General features: G+C 38.6%; 1 protein-coding gene and 1 long non-coding RNA gene across 10 annotated transcripts in view; one reads left to right on the forward strand and one right to left on the reverse strand.

Annotated features, from left to right (window-relative positions):
* ZBTB38 (zinc finger and BTB domain containing 38) overlaps positions 1-22843 on the forward strand; it is a 47327-nt gene that overhangs the window by 18304 nt on the left and 6180 nt on the right. The window contains exons 1-3 of one of the 9 annotated variants that reach the window (XM_057417112.1): positions 2115-2164; positions 2907-2972; positions 8394-8503. Coding sequence is in view for 1 of the 9 variants with exons in the window: in XM_057417108.1 (XP_057273091.1) it covers positions 22790-22795 (6 nt within the window). In the remaining 8 variants the exon portion in view is untranslated. The other 8 variants (XR_008973154.1, XR_008973153.1, XR_008973152.1 and 5 more) reach the window with 8 other exon arrangements.
* On the reverse strand, positions 14489-15412 carry LOC130603408 (uncharacterized). Its single transcript, XR_008973155.1, has 2 exons — positions 15166-15412; positions 14489-14650 (listed from the first exon to the last, which is right to left on the reverse strand). It is a non-coding gene; the product is annotated as an uncharacterized LOC130603408 (long non-coding RNA).

The following is a 22843-nucleotide window of genomic DNA, read 5'->3' on the forward strand; positions in this document are numbered from 1 at the left end:
CTATAGTATGTGAGGAGAGATTAGATGTTGAGTGGTGATAAACAGAGGAAGAAGCATCTTTGCAAATAGGAAGCTTGAAAGTGGGAAAGGCTACAGCACAAACGACCTGTGATATCCAGTGAGGATATCTGAAATGGCCTTGCTTCAGGCTGATTGAATGAAGAACTGACATAAACTCATAGCATGTGCTGAAATTGTCCTGACCTAGCAGAGTCAGGGAATGTTGAAGTCAAAAATCAAGAGAGCCAGTGCCTTGGGACTTGACAGTTTTGGCATAAATCAGGTTAGAACTTAAATCCAAGTTTCTGACTAAGAAATAACATATAAATATACCTCTACCTTGAAAACTCGAGCCTACATTGTGAAACCTGCAATTGCAATTTTTTGCATTTATTTATTTACCATGCTATATATTATGCATCTGTAGAAGGGCCTAAAATTTGATTTCTGAACTGAAATTATATTGAGTCTGAAGGAAAATCATTGCAAATCTAAGCTCAGAAAATTATTACTGATCACTGAAAATGGTTCATTAAAGAAAGGGCATAAAGATTTAACAAGCTCACTTCCCTGTTCACTGAGAGATGTTTATTCCTCTGCTGCATTCACTGACAGAAGGCTTTTAATATTTCGTAATATTGCTAAAATCCTAACTTATTTAGTAATCATGTATTGGAATAGCGGTTGTTTTTCCTGGTCTGGTCTGCCTTTTTGCTGGCTGGGTTCCTTTCTGTGTGACAGATGTGCTATTTATGGAAGGGGATTCTGAATATTTTAAAGCACTGACTGTTAGGATCATCTCATTCCCAGCCTTTAAAGTGAAGAGAACAAAATGCCAAACAACTTCCCAAAGAAAAACCTTAAAATGACATAGATACCTATTTAATCATTTAAAAAGGAGGACAAAAAAAAAAAATCAAAATCAGATTATTTTCTTACAAGTGAATATGTACGTACAGCAGTCTGGTTGCTGCTGTGCAACATTTTCTTATTTAACGCAATACTTGTTTTTAAAATTGAAAACTAATACCAAGTGCTCTTTTAGCTAAAAAGAAAAAATAAAAAAAATCATAGCGTATACAGGTTCCTAGAGAGAATATGTGGGAGAAGAGTTGGCTGCTTTATTTCTGAGCTCTATCGGCAGGTCAAATGAAAGATAGTGCTTCTCTTTACAAAATCTGGCCTCTCAAAGATCAATTTCAGCAGCTGGCCAGAAACCAGTTATATTCAGTTACACATATAATGAACAGTGTTTACCTAAAGAAACCTTTCAGTGCAATATTTTGAGACCTAACACGTTAATCTTCACAATTCTGTTCGTGTGTTGAGTATCAGCTTGCGGATTCTGCAGGTAGAGAGATGGGGAGCTGTGATAAGTCACTAAGATAGCGTGTGTGGGATTCTGCTCTCGAAACAGGTACATCGTGTGGTTTGTTTTACCTCACCTGATGGGTTAGCCTTCCAGGAAGGTAATTCAGGTTGTAGTCAACTGCGGCACGGTTGTCTTATTCTTCCCTTGGAGACACAGGGACGATGAAAATACAACCAGTTTTGCTTATTAGGCATTAAAAATCCAGTTACCAGTTTTTAATCCCCCCACCCACTCCCCCACCCCCCCCGACCCCCCTCCACCCAGTATCTTTTTCTTTATGTTTGCAAAATACTTTATTGTATTTTTGAGTTTTCCAGAAAAGCAGCTTTTAAAAAACATTTCTAAAAATCTAATTCCCACAATTACTCTTGCAGTCTCTGCAGAGGGTGATACCAATTTAACATATGCGGCTGAACAATATGGATGCTATTAATCTCGGAAGGGAACAGGAAGAAGTTAAGTAGGTGACGTGAAATTGTTAATTATGATTATTATTATTTTCTGCAGCTGTGGTTCAATATTACAAGATTATATATTTTTTTTTAAAGACTACAGCCCTTTAGTATCTGCATTGACCTCCATGATGTCAGAATGTCATTGTGCAACCGTAGCTAAGAAAAGCCTCCGAGGAGAGAGAGGGGGAAAAAAAAAAAAAACAAAGGAGCTTTGCATCTTCCAATAACATGAGATGTGCATATACAGTACGCAGCATTTTGGAGTTCATACTGTGGTACTGAGTTGTTGCTTTCAGTTTGATTAGACGATCATTGTTTCGTTTTCCTTGCTTTGACAGTGAGTATGCTTGTATGCTGCTTAAGTCTTCTTAGTGCTATCTAGGTCAGTATACTTAGGATAGCTTTTATGTTCTGTAAGTCTGACAGATACCGTGCCTGACAAAGATCAGCACCAAATATTTTAGTTTTTAATTTGTTATATCTGAGGCTGGAAAAAACCTTATAATTAATCAGAATTGTATACCACATAGCACCTACTGTTTCTGCATTGCAGATATATTTAGCTCTAACACTGCTTGTGGTTAACAGGGTGTAGCGTAGACACAGACAGCTGATCATGCAGTCGGGAGACCCTGTGTTCGTGTGGTTTGTCGATACTACTCAGGATTTTGATGAACTGTAAAAGAGAGAAAACAGAAAGAAAAAAATATTTTATTTGCATGAAAATTAGACATTTAGTTATGTTCTTTTTGCTATCATTGTCTTTTTATTTTAATTTTGAGACTTAAAAATTAGGAAAGCACAGCAAATGTATCCAGGATTTAATATGAGCGACATGAAATCTTCCTGCATCGAGAGGATGTTGCTGTAGTCAATCTAGCGTTTCTCCAATAGGCAAGAAGATTGTTTTGTTTTCCTCGGCAGGCGGATTCAGCCATTGCACAGGCAGATTTTGATAAGAGTTTTAAATGCCTACTACCATATCATTGTAGAATTTGGAGTTTGCTAACAGTATTAGAGACTGGAGCTCATCTTGCATCACCAGTTGATGACAATTTTCTTTGTTCCCTCCCACCCAGTTGAACCAAGACTCTGTAGCTGATACGCAATGTCACTTACAACATTAATCAGATACTGCATTTAAGGTGAGCTGTCCCTTGCCTCCTCCCTTACCAGAGCTGTGCTGCAGTATGTATCTTACTTCTGCAAGCCTAAAATGGCAGGCAGGATTAACGTTGCTTGTGCTGTGTGCATGCTGTGTATTGAATTCATTATACTGTGCCTAGTATCTCAAATGTGAGTATGTAAATGGTCTGTGTGCCATGTCATGCAGTAGGGAAGACTGGTCTGTGCTTCATTACAGGCTTAGATGTTTGAGCATCACCTTAAGAATTCTTTTTTCATTTGCAATGTGGTGAGCTGTTAGCTTGTCATCACATTCAAAACTACATTATTAGCCCTTCGAAAGGGAGAAAAAAAAAGCAAACTGTGCTTCCAGATGGTGTCACCCTTTTTCTTCTTGCGTTTACTGTAGTTTAAATAATGTATATTGTATTGTTAATTAATGTGAATATCGAATTAAAGCACTTGCAACTTACATATTTATTATGCAGGTAGGAGGCACGTCGAATCTATTTTTAACTCTTACGCAGTCCACGTTGTGCAATGGGCTTTGGTTGTTGAGTTTATATTTTCAGCTGTGATATCAATAGGCTGATTTTCAGTAAATGTGACAAGTGGCCTTTGCAGTGGTCAGCTCCAAGCTTTGAACCCTCTGAGGAGGAGGAAAAAAAAACAAACAACCTTGTGTTGCAGTTTCGGGAAACCTTGGATCGAGGACGTTGGTGTTTTGTTTTTTCCCCACTCCTGCTTTCCCTATTGATAAACTCGGCTCTCCTGATCATGGTCTATTTGAGCTGCTTCCCATCTGATTTTTCACAACTGCTTCAAAAAAATTACCAAGACGACCAAGAATAGAACTTATCTCCATTGCTTTACATAAAAATGGCTGGGTGCACTGCCATGCTAACACTGCTCTAAGTGATACATGCAGGTAGGTTGAGTTTTGCATGTTTTACTGATTTCTTCGTCAGTGTTGCAAGAACATGAAATGGGCTTTGGAATGTAGATTTTGGTAAAAAAAAAAACGTATTAAGCTGGTATTGAAAACAACCTAATATTGAATTGTTGGCTTTGCATATTGGCATGACAGTTGGTCTTATCTGCTTTAAAAAAAAAAATCTATTGTGAAAGTAGAGCAGTCATGTCTGTTAAAATAATCATATGTACTAAGGGCGTGGCGACGCTTATGCAACAAAAGAATTTTTGAAAACCCTATTGATTCAGGTACATTTTTGTGCTGGCTCTAAGCACTACTGAGCTAGCAGTTAAAATACACAAACAAAAACTGAGGCAGGTTAGAGAAATGAAAAATATTTAAAATCTGGCGTAAGCGGTTTTGTGTTTTGTGCGAAATACGAAATAAAGAAGAATATGCTTTAATGCTCATATTTTAACTATTGGGTACAAGCATAAGCCTGCTATTTCTTTTTATTTTAAGGTAGAAGGACTTTAAAGAGAGAGATTGATGTAGATGGCCCTGTCAGCTTAAACTGAGTATCAGATCACTGAAGTATGTTTTACTTCACACAAAAAAGGTTATGAAGTAAAAATTTAACAGCCTTAGGTACAAAAACCTGATTTAGAGCATTAAGAATAAAACAGAGTATTGCACTACTTACACCAACTTTTGTAATATATTCATTTCAGATTAATACTGGGCCAGAACCAGTTTCCTTGGCAACCAAATCCTTTTAAAAGGTGCAATAGTAGACATGTAGAAAGATGTTTTCCTCTTTAATAGCAATATCACAATGCAAATGGAAAATTTTGTTGTTGTTTTCTTTCAGTTCTAAGTGAGAATCTCATCTCATTTTATGTTCCCATGCAACTATCATTTCTTAAATGATGCCATGTTTTTAAAGCTGTGCACAACAAAAACTGTTCTATTCCTGTTCTGCATTGGTTGTTTCCAGAAACGTACCCTGTTTTCTTTTTTAAATTTAGCCTAGTCTTGCATACAGGTCAAGGTTTGTACTGTGTGCATATAAAGCGATAGTTTCACTATCAAAAGTATCACTGAAATATATAGCAGCTGAGAAATTTAGGGAATCAGCAGTATGTTTAAACCTTCTTTCACCTTGGTTGAATTCAGCCATAGTAATGCTTAATAAACCTTTCTTTAAATAGTACATCCATTCTGAAGTTCAGGTAAAGAACTGTGTTTTAGCATATTGGAAAAGAACTTCTGTCAGATCCTAAACAAGCCTTTAGAGAATAAGCTCGCTTGTGGTCTGCAGTATCTGCAGACTTTATAGATTTTGCCAAATTTAAGTATTATAATTCCTTATTTCTATTTTTTAGCTACTATTTTTAACAGTATCAGTAAAGTGAAATCTTATGTGTACCACAGGTAACTGTTTACACAGAATCAGACGTTACTAAATGTCTCTACCGAGCTTATAACGTAGTGTCTCCTTGTGTATCTCCTTTGTACGTGACTTGAGAAATTCTCACTACTGCAATGAGACTTTTGCAGCAGGGTAGCCATTTTCCTTTCATGTCCTTGACTTTAAAATGACTAAGAATATTTTGTGTGGATGAGGACCCAGCACTGAAAATTAATGCAGAGGAGGTATTTACAAGCACAGCCAATTATCAGTAATAGCCTTGACAGTGTCGGTAATATCAAACTAATTCTCATTTATTTCTAAATATATCACTTCACTGCATTCCAAATACACAGAGTATAACTGTTCAGGAATATGACTTGTCTATCTTGATAGGCTAATGTTTGACAATAAAACCATTGCTTCATTATGATGAGATTAGGTTGACACAGTGCAATATTCCTGTTCCACCTAAAGAAGCAGAACTGAAAATGTAATAAACAGCATCTCTCAAGTGATATGTTAAAGTCTGCATTTTTCTGTAATTTGATTTATCTCCAGTAGCTTGCTTCTGCTGATTATTTTTTTTTTTTGTCTGAAATGCTAATATGGAGTGTGCCATTACATGTAGCTATCAAAATTGCTTTTCTTGTTTATTTCTTGTGTGGTTATTTTTAAAGGAAGTTGATGAGCAAATGCTATGTAGAAGGTATCTATTTATTGCTGCTGATATTTATCTTTAGAAAAGACAGGGCACTTAGTGATAAACTGTTTTTAGTATGTCTTTGTGTTCAAACATACCCACTCAAGGCATTAAAAAAAAAACAATGTGCCGCTCAGTTACATGAGCATGCTTCACTATGGTGGGTTTAAATCCATTTGCAAATTTGCCCTTTTATTAGGGGGTACAAGTCCTCTTGCATTTAATATGACTGAACTCAAGTGCTTTCGTGAGTCTGGAAAAACTCACTGGCAGCCTGTGAATGATAATTTCTTCTAGCTAAAGAAAGTGATGTATTTATTAGGGGAAGAGTCCAGTAATTAACAAGCTGTGTTCGGTTTGCCTATTATATGTAGGCTGCTATATGTATTTTAATGGTAGTTACATCTAGTTAATGCAGAGTGTCAGAATGTTATAGCCAGAGATGCCATAAGAAATCCTCTGTAAACTTGATCCATTTTATTTTCTTTGGCTAAGGGGGCTAACTGGAGCACACAGGAGCAGGTGCAGTTTTTCACACCTCCAGCACAGGCTGCAAATGTTACTGTTAGGGGGGCTCGGTGGTTTGTTGTGGGGTTTGGGTTTTGGAATTTTTGTTTTGGGGGATTTTTTTTCCTGTTTATCGTAGAAGCCTTATTGTTGATTTTTAATTGAAATGTGGTTTTATCCATGCAAATACCATTTCTGCCTAACAGAAAATCTGTACAGAGCATGACTGAAAATGAAATCAAACTAAAAATCATTGTCAGATGCTATTCAACTTGCTTTTCAATGACCTTTCTGATTAAGATTACTTCTGCCTCTAAACTTCATCTTGATTTGAAACTGCAGGTGTCTCAGTGTGAAACTATCTGAGTTCAGATAATATTTGTCAGCCTTTTAGACTCTGGTAGTAATGAATAGGTACCAGTTAACCCTTTGGGGGTATCTAGTGTCTGATGCACTTTATCATGTGAGTTGCTTTATTATCTTTTAAAAGGTGTGATTATGTTTAACACTACACTTGAATTATTATTAAATTTAGAAATTCTTTAGCTTTGAGAAAATATTTTACCTCCAAGTATTCCTCCAAATGCAATGCTTAAGCTTCTCACTCACAGTAATAGTTCACAGTCATTTGTGAGTATGACATTATTAGTATCTGAAAGAGTAATAATAGCTTAATGGAATTTTCTTTCATTCTGGTCTTCGTTATGGGCAGATGCAAGCTATAGAATACCTACTCAAATCAAGATATGCTAAAAATGTACTTGGCTAAGCCACTACCAAAAAGAAAAAATGAGCTCGCCTTCTTAGATTTTAAAGCCAAAATAATGGATCTTCCTTTCCCTGTATAATGTTATTTATAAAAGTATGTGGCAGATTTGCAAATGGAAGATGATCTATGTGTTCTTAATTGCTGCTATATAAATGCCCATCAGCTGAGTCATAAGGCCTTATCCATAAGATTCTGCAGTTGCTTTATGGAACAATTTAATTTTGTTTAATATCTTTGGAACAAGCCCTGTAATGAGTAATTTTTACACTATGACATGAAAACCTTTTTGCAATGTTTGATACATAATAACATAAAATCAGGATGTCTGACAATGGTGAATAATCATTTAAGCAGAGAGATACAGGAAGCGTATTCCAAAGAACACAAGTTACCTAGAAATGTCATTAGCACAGATACTGTGATGGTACCTGTGACAAAAAGAGACTAGAAGAGAAGTGGCAGAATGAGAAAAGGAGAAGGGACAGGCCTTTGAAAGAGGGGAAAAAACAACCCCATGGAGGCTTTGAAAATAAATAACTTATAATTGGTTTCCGCAGTTTATGTGCAGTCAAGGGAGCTGGCTAGTAATGACAACAGTTTTTCTCTGTACTATGATTTGTTTTCTAAACTGGTGAACTGTGAAGCTACTCTTAGAACACACTTATTTTCCACTGACTTTACCTTGTGAAACTCAGGGCCAGGCTAACTGAGGAACCTGTGAAGCCTCTGTTATTTGAGGTCTTATTAGGTAAATGTGTGAGGAATAATGTGGATACAGTTGAGATGGGGGAAGGGAAGTAAAGCCAAGGATTGGTTTTAGTATAATTTTTCCAGTGACCCTGATGAAAAATTATTTTGAAATTGAAAACATCCTTATACTCATCTTGAACATATTATGAAACATTATGTCCAGTTTGCACTATTATGGGTTAAACTATAATAAAACAATGCAGGCAGAAGCAGTATTCACAATAGTATGGTCAATGGAACTGTTTTATTGCTGGTGTGTTGTAAGCCTCCCAGATACAGATTTGGAGTCCTACAGTGCTCCAGGGAAAATGATGGATTATACAGTGTATCTGGGAATTAGTACTTGTCTAATAATTTAGTCATTAAATTTGGATTTTCTCCTTTGCAGGCTGGTACACAGTAGCCACATGGTTCACAAAATCACGGAGATGGTTTTGCTGAAAATACCTGTCAATACCACTTTTTGAAGACTATAACACAAGAACAACCTGATTTTGGGTGAGTAAATTTCTGGGTTGATTATAGCAAGCTGAAATCTCTTTAAATTCACAGAGAAAAAATGCTAAAATATTTAACATTTTTAATCCACTGTATTACAATATTGTTGTTTTTCAGTTGGAAGTTCTACCTTTTGCATAATCATTTAGGAGCTGTTCTCGCTATGGTACTGCATTACTCTATTCTCACATGAATGCTGTTGGGTTTTTCCAGCTCCTGCTGGATTTTTATTGCCATAGAGGTTGGAAAACCAAAATAAGTTAGAATAGATCTTTGCAACAGCTTGTAATAGGCTCCAGTGACCTGTAAAAACCAAATGTACTGGCAGGCAAGCAAACCTCCTGAGTTTTGCCAGAATGCTAACTCTGGACCGCAGTCACTGATGTTCATTATAAATCTGTGCCATACAATAAAGGTAGAGGAGCTCCCTCAGTGCCAATGCCCGTTTCTAGTATTGTTGTTCTAACTAAGCCGTATATAGTTAATTTAATCTCTAACGTTATAAATTAATCAGGTAGTAAAAAGAACTCTTGAACCATAATCTGAAATAGATTCAAGTATAGTATTGTGATAATCAGGATGTTTCAAAACAAGAATTTCCCATTTTGCATTGCTTCTCCAAATATTAGCAGTTTCCTTCTCATCGTGAATGTGCAATAATAATCTCTGTTAAAATAAGTATGTCTGGTACCTTCTTGGTTAAAATAAGCGTCTGGTATCTGTGCTTTGTATTTCAGATGAGTATGTATTGAATGAAAGAATTAGTGTCGTCTTGATTAACTTACTAATTTTGAACTATTCTTTGTGCTATGATTTGTGTTATAGAAAGGCAGTGGTTTTATTCATTTCAGTAGCACTATTTCCACAAATTCTGTAGGAAATTTTGATGCATCAGTCATTAGTGTTGTGCTATCTCAAGTAAAAATAATTCATTAAGGGTACCAGACAAAATGTAAGCTAAGGAACTGAATTAAAACAAACAAAAAAACCTACTCCAACAAAAACCCCCAAAACTAAACAAAAACCTTCCTCAATTCTTAGAATATTTCAATGCTTTCTGTATCTAAGTTTCCTTTTAATACAGAATGTTGTATGATGCAGAAAACTGTAATGAATTTTCAGAGACAATAAGATGGCATTGGTGGCTTACACTAATCAGTGAAACATTATCAGCGATAAATTCAGGTTACCTGGACTTACAGAAGCAATGGGCTATAAAATCTGAGTGGTACCTATTTTAAGTAAATTACTATAGAATACTTGCTCAGTATATTTTAGGTAGAATACTGGGCCATAACCTGTTTCCTTGGCAACCACATACGAATAAAAGGTACATTAGCAAAGCTGCAGATGTGTGTCAGTGAATGCTTATTAAGCAGCCCAATGCATTTACATACCATGTGCTCGCAATAATGCATGCATCTTGAAAATCACCATATAAAAAGATTTCTGGGCATGGCCCAATGTGGATCTTTAATACTCAAAGGTTTTGACCTAACCCCCCGTCTTTTCAATGCAAATATCTCTTGTGATTTTTTCTTTAAATTGGACTTGCAATAACTGGACAAAATCAGCATGGTAGACTAGGTCTGCAAATTGAAACCTTCCTCCAAGAGTCTGAATACTTACAGCGCTACTTTAAGACAACAGAATATGGATTGAAATGAGGGGTAGGGCTTGGTCTGGGCCACTTAGGTAAGCACAAAATGGAGCACAAGAATATTTAAGAGCATACAGCTGAAGTTGTGTGTCCAGTCAGTTGCCAAAATAAATGGCCATACTAGAGTGATTCAGAGTAACAGCTATCACTTGTGCATTGTTTTTGGCATGCTGAAGTTTACTAATCTTACAGCTATGGCATAAATATGTTTTGCAATATTTTAAGGAATACTGCAGATCAGTGACAGCCAGCTGAAGGCTTCAACACCAATTCTAGCTTTCAAAATGTCTGTGTCCAGTCATCCAGCAGACCAGCTAAAGCAGGTGTTTCCAGGGGAATGGACTTAGCTCTACTTTCAGTCTAGCATGATACGCTACATCAGCTGTAGCAAAGGGCAAGAAGGGCTGCACTGGCCCGGCCCCCAGCACACCACATGGAGAAAAACAGTGCCCCCTAAACATGCCACTTCGCTGCTGCTCTTGTGGATGGTGGCTTAGATGTTCAAAGGATGTTTCCTCTGAAGCCTGGAACATGGGAGGCTGGGTTTGACTACTTTTTTTTTTTTTTTCTTTCTGGAAACCTAATGGGAAATGGAATACCACCTAGTAATTTGTCAGAAGATGAACAAAAATCACGTTTAATTTGCTAGTTTTGTCTAAAGCTATTTGAATATATAAATTAGTACTTTTGACAAGTCAACAACAGAAAAATATCTGCTGTTGTCACTCTGTAAACATAGCTTCATGACTGCAATTGATCTGTGCTTGCAGTGGACTCTGGTAAGTCCTAGAAGGATAGGAGGCTGGAAAATGGCTTGTCAGCAGCACAGAAAAAGAACAAAAAATCTTAAATGGCAAATAATACTGGGATTGTTCAGAGATAACAAGATGTAAAGTCATCTACTTCTTAGTAGCAGTACAATGTAAGCTTTTATGTTTTGTGCAAGAGTTTGGATTTGTGTCAGTCATTGCTGTTGCTTCATTTTCTTTTTTAGACTGGTGGAGAGACAATGCTATAGTTACACCTTAAAAAATTCCTTGTATGTGTTCTGTTTAGTGTTAATGGGACTCGGATTAGGCCACACCTTAACGGTAACAAGGCAACACACTTTGGCGAAAGACTTCTTGGTGCACATGCACAGCTTGTAGTTTGAGACAAATGGGTTCTCCTGGGCTCCTATTAAGCAAACCTGGAGGACTAGGCAAGTGCTGCAGGTCTCCATAATTGTCCTTCCTCGTCCTTCCTCTCCCTTCCTCCTTCCTCGTCCTTCCTCTCCCTTCCTCTCCCTTCCTCTCCCTTCCTCTCCCTTCCTCTCCTTCCTCCTCCTCGTCCTTCCTCGTCCTTCCTCGTCCTTCCTCGTCCTTCCTCGTCCTTCCTCGTCCTTCCTCGTCCTTCCTCGTCCTTCCTCGTCCTTCCTCGTCCTTCCTCTCCCTTCCTCTCCCTTCCTCTCCCTTCCTCTCCCTTCCTCTCCCTTCCTCTCCCTTCCTCTCCTTCCTCTCCCCTTCCTCTCCTTCCTCTCCTTCCTCTCCCTTCCTCTCCCTCTCCCTTCCTTCCTCTCCCTTCCTCTCCCTTCCTCTCCCTTCCTTCCTCTCCCTTCCTCTCCCTTCCTCTCCCTTCCTTCCTCTCCCTTCCTCTCCTTCCTCTCCCTCCTCTCCCTTCCTCTCCTTCCTCTCCTTCCTTCCTTCCTCTCCTTCCTCTCCTTCCTCTCCCTTCCTCTCCCTTCCTCTCCCTTCCTCTCCCTTCCTCTCCCTTCCTCTCCCTTCCTCTCCCTTCCTCTCCCTTCCTCTCCCGTCCTCTCCCTTCCTCTCCCTTCCTCTCCCTTCCTCTCCCTTCCTCTCCCTTCCTCTCCCTTCCTCTCCCTTCCTCTCCCTTCCTCTCTCCCCCTTCCTCTCTCCTTCCTCTCCCTTCCTCTCCTTCCTCTCCCTTCCTCTCCCTTCCTCTCCTCTCCCTTCCTCTCCTTCCTCTCCCTTCCTCTCCTCTCCCTTCCTCTCCCTTCCTCTCCCTTCCTCTCCCTTCCTCTCCCTTCCTCTCCCTTCCTCTCCCTTCCTCTCCCTTCCTCTCCCTTCCTCTCCCTTCCTCTCCCTTCCTCTCCCTTCCTCTCCTTCCTCTCCTTCCTCTCCTTCCTCTCCCTTCCTCTCCTTCCTCTCCTTCCTCTCCCTTCCTCTCCCTTCCTCTCCTTCCTCTCCCTTCCTCTCCTCTCCCTTCCTCTCCCTTCCTCTCCTTCCTCTCCTTCCTCTGCTTCCTCTCCTTCCTCTCCTTCCTCTCCCTTCCTCTCCTCTCCTCTCCCTTCCTCTCCCTTCCTCTCCCTTCCTCTCCCTTCCTCTCCCTTCCTCTCCCTTCCTCTCCTTCCTCTCCCTCTCCTCTCCCTTCCTCTCCCTTCCTCTCCCTTCCTCTCCCTTCCTCTCCCTTCCTCTCCCTTCCTCTCCCTGACCTTCCTCCCTTCCTCTCCCTTCCTCTCCCTTCCTCTCCCTTCCTCTCCCTTCCTCTCCCTTCCTCTCCCTTCCTCTCCCTTCCTCTCCCTTCCTCTCCCTTCCTCTCCCTTCCTCTCCCTTCCTCTCCCTTCCTCTCCCTTCCTCTCCCTTCCTCTCCCTTCCTCTCCCTTCCTCTCCCTTCCTCTCCCTTCCCTTAATGCTTGAGAAAGAGGAGGAGGATTACAAAAAGGAGCTTTGCCTTGCTTATGTAACAGAAAGGGGAGTGAAGACACTTTGGGCTGCTGGGTCCTTCTTGTGCCCCACTTTGAAGTGTTGTTGGTCTGCCTGATGGGTGAAGAGCTGGTTTCCCCCTCAGCGGCATCACTGGTTGCTTTGACCTCAGCAGTGAGAGCAGTGAAGAAGATAGTCCATCCAAACGTTTTTCTTGTGGATAGGCTGGCCTGCTCTAGGCACTGAGAAGCAAACCAGTCAAGCCCTGGCGAAAATAGTGTCCCCCGTTAGGAATTTGCAAGAGCAGGTAATGCTATATATATTTTTTCCTGCTGTTGTTCAAGAACTGAAATTGCTTCACTAGAAAGGAAGTTTGGAACTTTTTTTTTTCCTAGATAGTGTGAAACACTCTAAAGGAAAGAATGCCTTGTGCCCTAAATTGCAGAAGTGAGAAAAGACTTCAGCAAAGCATCCAAACACCACTACCTCAGTAACCCTGGAACTAGTTTATACATTTTGAAGAAGTAAGTTTGCTGACAGTTTTCTCTATGCATTGCAATTTTACTGCATAAGAAATAATCCACTGCTAAACTGCTTGTACTTCTGTTTAATAGGAACATATTTGTGTGATGTTATGTGCAAACATTTAGATGTTTAATGAGAACTGGTACATATACACTAGCAAGATGGCTAAATTTAAAGTATGTAATGTGCATTGTGGCTTACACCCTTACATCAGCACTGCAGATGCAGATATATCTTGTATGATTTCTCACAGAGACCACTGTAGTCCATTGACATAGCTCTAACTGCAGCACCAGTTCCTCCATTTTCTTTGTGTGCAATGGTTTCACATAAAACACTATGAGAACGTAAAATCTTGGGTGCAACCAGGATGGCTTTAAAAATGAATTTCTTCTGATGAATGTTTTTAATACACAAGGAGCTGTGAATTCCAAATAGCTCAAATTACATACATATATATATATATATATATGGAAATTAGTAACTTCAGTTACAGTACTAGTCACAAAAAGGTGATTCTTTTTCAAAGAAAACACCCTGTAAATTAAAAGGAAAAAAAAAGTGATCTTTACCCAAATCTGTTATATTGTCTAGATATTAAGACTGCCAGAGCATCAAATGGTCAAGTAGAAATAAATGTCTGTAGAGGGGATCTGCTATACAAATGATGGTTATGCATCTGTTTTTCAAAGCAATTTAAAGTAATTGATTTTAAGATTTAGGGGAAATTCATAACCTAATCTTCCTTAAATTTGTTACATGTGGTCTAAGAACATGGTTATATTTATTGCTATTCAATATTGTATTTCTTTCTTTTAAAAGCTTACAACAGGCTTAATTTAGTCCATGTTATTGTTACTGACAACACATTTATCAGAAATAGTACTTACGGTACTTGTGTCAGTAATCTTAATACATATTAATACCTATATGTGCATGTAAAACAATAGTAAAGAAGCAATAGTAAATAAAGAATAGATGAAACTCCAAAATCAAAAGTAACCTATATGTGAGTATGAAATTGTTATGTAGGTTGGAATAAAAAAGACGGTTGTGAAAATTCTGACATGCACTTTGCTTCTGCAGTCAGTGCCACTGTGTTCAACTGTTTGTTCCACCTCCCATAGCTGTTGGTAAACGGCTACTTGTAAGAACAGCTCAGTCTGAAAACACAAAACTTTATTTTGGTAGCAGAAAGCCCTAAGTTAAAAAGACACTCACTGCCCCAGTGGGTGAACGTATTTACAGGAATTTGAGTGATCCAGAAGCAGTAATTAATTTCTCCACAAAGATGTTCAGCATTTCCAAGGTGATCTTTTACTGCAGATTGTGTAAAATAAGAACAGGAATGTATAGGTCAGTCACTGAAATCACAATTCCTGACAAGAACAAATTTATTTCTGTATCTTTCAAAGAACCAGGAAAGCATATGATAGTTGCAAGGCAGAATGCTGGAAAAAAGACTTCCTCTCCATATACTAGATTGTGTATTTTATGTTGGTATTAAATAGCTTCCTCAGATGGTAAGGCGCATTTATCATGAAGGGGCTTTAGCAAATGTCTAACTTCCAGGCCCATCAAGTGTGACACTGATGAAACAGTTCATGCTTATGGATTTTATTTTTTTCTAAAATGAACCTGTTCCTACTATTTAGTGCTTTTAATGCATAGGCCTAAGATTTGAAAACAAGTAACTGTCCAATAAAATCTTATAATACACAGCAGCTTGTAAAAATAGACACAGGTTAGCCTTGGGCAAAATTAAAATCTTCCATCAAGCTTTAAAACAAAAGCAAATTGTCCTTTTTTTTTTTTTCAAACAAAATGTCTTCTACCTGTCTCAAAGGCCAATTTTTCCTCTCTGCTTCATGACTCCACATACTGGGAAAGCAGGTTGTGCTGACTGCTTATGTGAGGGGCAGAGAGAATGAGAATGTATAGGAAGCCTGTACCAAATATACTGGAGCATATGGCTAAATGAAATCCACTATTTCCTTTTTTATCTATGGAAGCATTTGTTAGTGCTTATGAAGCACTAATAGCACTGTTGCACTTGTTTCCTGAGGCAGTAAATCCATGCAAACCAAAATTAGAGACTAAGACTAGTATGTAAAACAAACATCTTCATGATACGGTGAGAGTTTCTGTATATGCTTACCAAAAAAAAAAAATCATAATCGGGTAAGGAAAATAAGATAAATGTGACTATATTTCACTAACTAAATGGAATTAATTACAGATGTTATTTTTACAATATTTAATTTTTTTTTTTTTAGTGGGCAGTTGCAATAGTTACGCTGAGAGCTATCTCTCTCTGTAAATGTTTTCTTCTCCTTATGGTAAACGCTGTGAAGGAGACTAAAACATTTCAAGTCCTCTGGCTTAAAAGGATTTCTGAATGATTGCCGTGGAGCAAGAGTCTGGATGTAGGCAACGCTGCATTTCCCTGCATTTCTAAATTTACGGCCCTTACGTGTAAACAACTTGGCTGAGACGCCGAATATCCCAGCAGGCAGTGTTAAATAAGCACAGAACGTCTGCCGTGGGATAAACGCACGGGAAATAGCGTCGCTGTCAGTACGGGCCGCGGGGAGGCCGGGGCACCGGGCCCGGGCCGCTGCGATCACCGGGGATTACCACAGCAAAATGGCGGCCGCGCCGTGCTGCCGCCCTCCGCGGGCCCCGCGCTGCGGCGCGCCTGCTGGGCGCCACGGGCCGCGCGCCGCCGGGAAGATGGCACCTGTCACGTCACAGCGCGCCCGGGCACCCAGCGCGCCGTCCCGCTGAGCCGCTGCTTCCTCCTCCTCCTCCTCCGCCCGGCCAGAGGAAACCCCAGGGGCATGGTTTTAGCCGCCAGGTAGCTCAGAAACAGTGAGTTGTGCTGCATTCGAGCGCGCAGTTGCGTAAGCGTGTTTGTTACTGCTGGGGAAAAATCGTGCTGCAGGTTAATACGCGTTGCTTCCTCGGCTAGAGATTTTAATTTAGTCCAGAGTGCAGTTACTGCCCATAAACAGGAAGTGTCTTCACGTTATCTGCCGCTGACGCGTTGCCAAATGTTTCATGTCTCGAGGGGCTCCGTGTTAAGACAGACAAGTGTCCTGACGTTAACATGTCGCACCAGAAGCTTGTGTTTTATGTAACTTGAGCAGGGCTGCCGGACAGTGGCGTTTGAGCTCTGCAGGGGCAGTTCACGTTTAATGTCGTTGTAAGAGCTTTCATGTCGAATCTTGATTTAATAAGAAAAGGGGATGGGGCTTCTGCTGCGAGCGTCCAGCTCCACCGTGTGGGCGAACGGTGCGAGGGAGCCCCTGCCTGCTTCTGACACCTCCTGCAGCTCCCGGCCTACTCCTGCCCGTTCCAGCCTCCCCCTGCCCATCTCCTGCCTGCCCTCGGGCAGGGTCACTGCCAGACAGGAGGTGGACAAAAGGACGAAACGTTTTGGTATCGGAAAGAACTGGATGTGCAGTGGGAAATGTTATGGGGGTTTGCAATTATTTTTAGAGCCAGATCAGTTACGGAGTGCCTTGTCTTTGGGCTGAGATGGGACTTGCTTTGGTTTTTCGAAGTGGAAAACGCTGCGTAAGAAAAAGCACTAGCCTGCTCTAAGTGCCAGTAGGATTTTAAAGGCTGTTTTTCATGTGATGAGAAATGATCACAGTGTAAAACTAGGAAGTGGGAGAAGGTGTTAGGGATGCTAATAATAGGAAAGAATTACAACTCAGAAAGAATGGTTCATCTGGTGGCTTCAGAGGTCTGCTAATATGAACATAATAGTTGTTAAATTTCACCACCAGCTGTCTCAATTAAAAGTTAGAGGAAACCGTGTGAGGCTAAAAAAAAAATGCTTTAAAGTCTGTAATGCTTATGAGGCTATAACAAATAGAAAAGGTAAGTGTCCTCCATTAACAGGGACGAATGTGAGCAGTGAGAGTCTAGAAGAGAAAAAATGTAAGTGTACTTGTAGAATCAACATGTCGCTACTAAGGCTGGAGCACTAACCTACATGCCACTGCAAGCTATTAATTGTTAAAACTTCCCTACATGCCCAAGGTTATAAGGAGACTGACAGGAGGCTGGTCGAGGCGCTCCTGTTTAACGATAGTGCCCAGATAGGACTGTGGAAGTGATTCCATAAAAAAACCTGAGCTACCATAGTAAAAATGATGATTGGACAGTAGGTTTCTGGGTGGGCAAGAATTGGGATAGTAGAGCTGGGGGGGATGTGTGTGGAGTGTGTGTACTTGATTTTGTTTGGTTTGTGTTTTGTTTCAGATGTCTAGCCCTTTTTCTGCTCTAGAACAAAATAATGCTCTGCAGGAAGGGGCACTATAGGGCCAGAAACAAAACGGAGATATCCTTCAAAGTATGTTATTAGAGCAGAATGAAACTGAAAAGGTATGAATCTGATACTATAAAAACTATGGAGTGAACATGTTTCCATAGTGTAATGCTCTAAGTACCAGAAAGTATTAGTATCTTTAAATTTCTAGTAAAAGCAAATTGAATAAGAGAACAGGGAGAACTGTGATTACAGTTTATTAAGTATCTCGCTGGTTTTTATTTTGCCTGGGTACTAGTAACTGGCCCTAAGGGTTCCGTTTTTTTTTTTCTGTTAGTGCCACGAGCTTGTATTTAAAATTTAGGTGACTGAAGTGGAATAAAGGAATCTCTTCTCATATGTAAGGGGGTACGCTTTCCTGGCAGTGCATTTCAGGAGTTTAGCAGAAGTTAAAAACAGTATTCCTAGAGTGTAGTGATTATATTTGGTAGTAAAAAAAAAAAATCGTATTTGTTATATTTGATAGTCATTGACTGGCAAAACTTCCTGTAATCCGTTTACTTCAAAAGAATATTAATATAAAAAATAATAGTAGCTTCATCTGCAGTATCCAAATAGAGTTGGCTGCTATAATATTTACAATTAGTGGTGTCATCTGTGAGGTATTACGTAGTTGAATTTGTGTTTGGATACATCAGTCTCTGATATTTCCACTACATTTTAATGTTACTTATTTTCACTTGGCCTGGAGCAGTATTCTGTTGATGTCAGCAGAGGTAACATTATAGTTTAATCAGCCTACTTACCATTACATTTAAGTTTCATATGAATGTTTAAATCTTATTTCCCAAAGTGATTCAACAAGTTGTCATTAAAAGCTAAGTCTGTTACAGCTTTCATGGAATATCTCCAAATAGTAAGGTAACTCCCAATCAAAAGTTCTGCTGTTCAGAAGCTGGTTATTTATAGGTGCACCAAAGACTATTAAGTTATACTACAAAAGTGCTGCTCAGATTCTTAAGAAATTATTTATGTCTTGATTGAGAGTTAAAAGTATCAAAATAACTCTCTTTGCGTCCAAAAGGATGGCTTACTAGACTGAAGAGTTTAATGTTTGACCATTAACAGATCAAATGGTATTTACATATGTTTTTGGCAACATTTATAAATAATACTAAAATTTCTTCCATAAGTATATTATTAAAAAAACATACAGAAGAACAGTAACATTCCAATGTACTTTTCAGTGTTTTAATTAAAAAATATGTAATGGTAATGCTAATAATAATACATCTGTAAAATTTGATCTCTGTATCTTGGTCTTAGTAGAGCTCCCTTGGAAACTGAAGAGCAGGTTTTCCTTTTGCAGCATGAACTGCAAATGGAATGTAAAGTATTCCTAAAATATTTCATTTATCTGTATTCTAGGTAGAGCATTTTGATTCTATAGAATTTTAGAGGCATATTTTTCATGAATGCAAGAAACAAGTAAAATAAAAGGTAGTAGAGAATCATTAGACTTATGAATAAATGGACTATTTGGGGAATGCATACATTGAGATAGAGAAGCAAAAAGTGTTGGCTCTGAAAATCAATTTGGTCTGGAATTTTTCTGTATAACTTTCCAATTAGATATATAGCAGATGTTTAGCACACAGAAAAAAAAAAGAAATCCAAATAGCAAATGATAGCTTTTGGTACTTTTACACAACGAATCTAGTTTGTTTTACGGAACGTGTCCAAATAACCAGGACTACAAAAACTGGCTATCTGTGTACATGCAAGTAGAAACTGAAAATTCACTTTTCCTCTCAGGAGGATAAATTTTGAAATAACTAGTTGAATAAGATGATTTCTACTAAAAACACTTGGGTTTGTAGGCCTTGCTTATAAATGCCTGTTAGTATAGTAGTAGTCCGATACGTTTAGCAAATAGTATGTCAGATGATGTGTCCTTGAACTAAAACCAGCTGTCTCCAATAAAGAAACAGAAAAAACAGAGGAAAGTTCCTGTGGGGCAGTTCACTGGGAGGTAGAGTTGACATAATTTATTTCCTATACTCAGGAAATAACTGTCAATAGCTCCTGTTGTGGAATGTTTTGAAGTCTGACAGTTGGTTTCTAGTACATCACATGAGCAAGTCAGATGTAATCTCAGACATTGTCAGTGAGAAAAAAGAATCAATTATGGGATAGTGGCTGCTTGCCTGAAGAGAAGTGTTCTTTTCAGTATTCTTTCTGTGGAAGACTTGATGTGCTAGAAACTCTACAATTACATATGTGTTTTCAGATACCAAACCTAAATGAGTAACTGTTCCTAATTTCTGTGAATTTCAGGTTATTATTCCAAATTAATATGTCTTATTTTAAGCTAAATAAGTGTAATAAATGATAAACTATAGTAGTAAGATTTAAAGGCACAAAACAATGCAGCTAGATTTACAGCTGCTGTGAGTGACCAGATCATCAAAATAATGCATGTCAGCATTTCTATTGCAGTTATACTGATGAATTAATTTCTTGACATCCATGGTATGTATAAGCATCAGGGGTGTTTTTAATTTTTGCTTTTTTTTTTTTGTTTGTTAGTTTGTTTTTTGAAACACAGTTTTGATTTTTCTGAATTCTGTGTGTTGGAAAATTTCAGCCATTAAACTGTGTTAGAAATTTTGGCTATTTGCATAGACAAGACCTTCCTGATAGAACTGGTGGCCATGCTGCAAGATACAAATTTTACCTCCAAGATTAATCCATAATGTAACAAATTATGATCTTTTTTTATAGTACATTGTGTTTGTCTTCACAGTAAGGTTGTCAGTTTTTTGTATAATTTGCAGTGAAGTACTTGGTGGATTTGTGGTAAAATGTCCAAAATGTAACTAGATTCGCTAGAGCAAGGGTGCATGTCCCAGATTGTTTACTTGGTGATAAAAACCCTCTTTTCAAGAACAGATTACTTCCAAATAGCTTGGAAGGGTGAGAGAGCCAGCATGTTCTAAATGGCCATTGCTGCTTGCTTAGTGAAACCTTTATTTCACCACCAAATCCATCTTAATAAATATATTGGCATTTTTCAGTGGAAATTATTTGAGGATAAAGGTCATCGTCAAAAGTTTCAAGACTAACACTGAAGTTTGTAGCAGTAGGTGGAATGTTTAGAATGTATTTCTAATTTAGTAGAGCTACGCTGTGGTACTATTTTTACCTGCCTTACAAAGAATCTGTAGTTGGTAATTTTCTTTTAAGTGAGTTTTGATTCCACAGGTTGAAAGAAAAGGGTCTTAAATATGCAGATTTTTTTTAATGTAGTGACTGATAATTGTCAGTAGGACAACTATGTCTTCCTTATTGTCCTGGGTTCAGCAGTAGCAGTCATTTTTCTCCTTCTTGGTAGCTGGTGCTATGAATTACCTGACTGGGTTTAAACCACGACACTTATTTAAAGTCAGAAATGGGCAGTAGTAGTTGAAAACATTACTCAGAGATGGGGAAAAAAAGGAACAAATCTCATTATATGGATTACATGGTGCAGTTCTGAATTTGAACAAAAAAAAAAATCAGCTGGTTAAGTCAGACATTTTCTCCAGATACATATTGTTAAATTAATCCTTTTTTTCAGTCTATTTTTCATTCATATTTTACATATTTTATCTCAATTTAAAAAGAAGCTGCATATTCATACAGTAACAGCCTGGCTAATCTAAACATTTTTTTGTCCACGTTAAACCTCATTATTATAAATTGGCAGGTTTTTTAATGGTATTTACTATTGCAATTAAATCTTATTATTTAGGTAGAAATTAGGAGCACACTATCAAATAACAAAGCATGAGCGCTATAAATCTAAACTATAAGAAAAATCATTCTATTTTTACTTGTTTTGCAGAATTTATAAATTGTTACTTACAAATTTTCAAAGTGTAAACTATGTGATGAAATCTAATCACTATTTAAAAATAATATACTGTTTACATTAATTGTGTTATATGTACTCCACTCTTTCTTACAAAATGGTGTTGCTTGTACATTGGTTTGTTTACAGAGCCTTATCCTGTACCAAACTTAATTGCATGGGATCTCTGATCCCTGTTTTAAATATCAGCTTAATAATGAGATTAAATGCAATTGTGTTGTAAAATCATTGTCTGACAAACAGCGCCAGAAAACAAAGTCCTCAGTATCCACAGAACCACAGCAATTCAGCTTTCCTCATAATGTCTTCCAAATAACCTCAACTGCATGCTGGGGTAACTACCTCAAGGGTTCAGTGAGTCATTCACTGTGAACCTGAGCAGATGCGCCTGTTGGCACAACAGAAGGAAAGCTGGTGGCAACAGTCCCTAGTGAAAGGCACCAATGGGTGACAGACCCATGTGGGAGCAGAGAAGATCCTCTGCCACCTGCTGAGGAGATACTGGTGTTCCTACATCCTTAATCTGTATATAATTACCTTTAGTACTATTGGCATGAGTGAACCTAAGATGACTTCAAGCTGAAATGCTGTGGTAAATTTTACTCAAAATTTAGCGGTTAACAGATTAAATATATACACAAAATAACAACATAACTACAAACTTCATCTGTAACTGAAATGGTGAAGTACTGAGGCCTAAACAATAGGCCCTGAACCAAAGCTGACCTCTAGGTGAGTGTTACACCCCAACTATATCTATATATATATCTATCTATATATATCTATATATATATATAAAATATGCATAGTATTGATCACATATGCAATGCATTATCTGTCTATTTTAGTATGAATATATATATTTTGAAGGCAATATATAAAAGCTTTGTTGTAATGCTTATTGTGTAATAGTAACCAGCAGAATGGTCCTCCTTTATTTAGAGACACGTTGCAAGCCTGTGAAATCAGATGTCTGGCCTTGTTGAGAAATATGTGGTCAAAGCTAAAATAGATAGATACACTCCCTTGGCTCCTCCTCGAGCCGTGGCCTGGCTTGGGCGGAATCCAATGGGGAGGGTGACACCAGATGTTTCCGCACTTGATGTTTTGCAAGATGTTTATTCAACTATATAAAAGCTGGACCCTCTTGCAGGGACTTTGGAGACCTCACCTACGAGTGAATGCAGTGCATAGGACCTCCCACTTCCCGGGACAGGTTCTCCAAATCCTCACTGCAACTGGGGCTCCCCAGTGATTGCGAATCTGGATGATGGTAAAATATAAGGGCAACTGGTGATGTATCTTTCTTAATCACTATAGT

Source organism: Pezoporus wallicus, unplaced genomic scaffold (assembly GCF_028554395.1).
Source record: "Pezoporus wallicus isolate ANWC-B61680 ecotype Strahan unplaced genomic scaffold, APGP_CSIRO_Pwel_v1 contig_360, whole genome shotgun sequence".
NCBI classification, from domain to species: Eukaryota; Metazoa; Chordata; class Aves; order Psittaciformes; family Psittacidae; genus Pezoporus; species Pezoporus wallicus.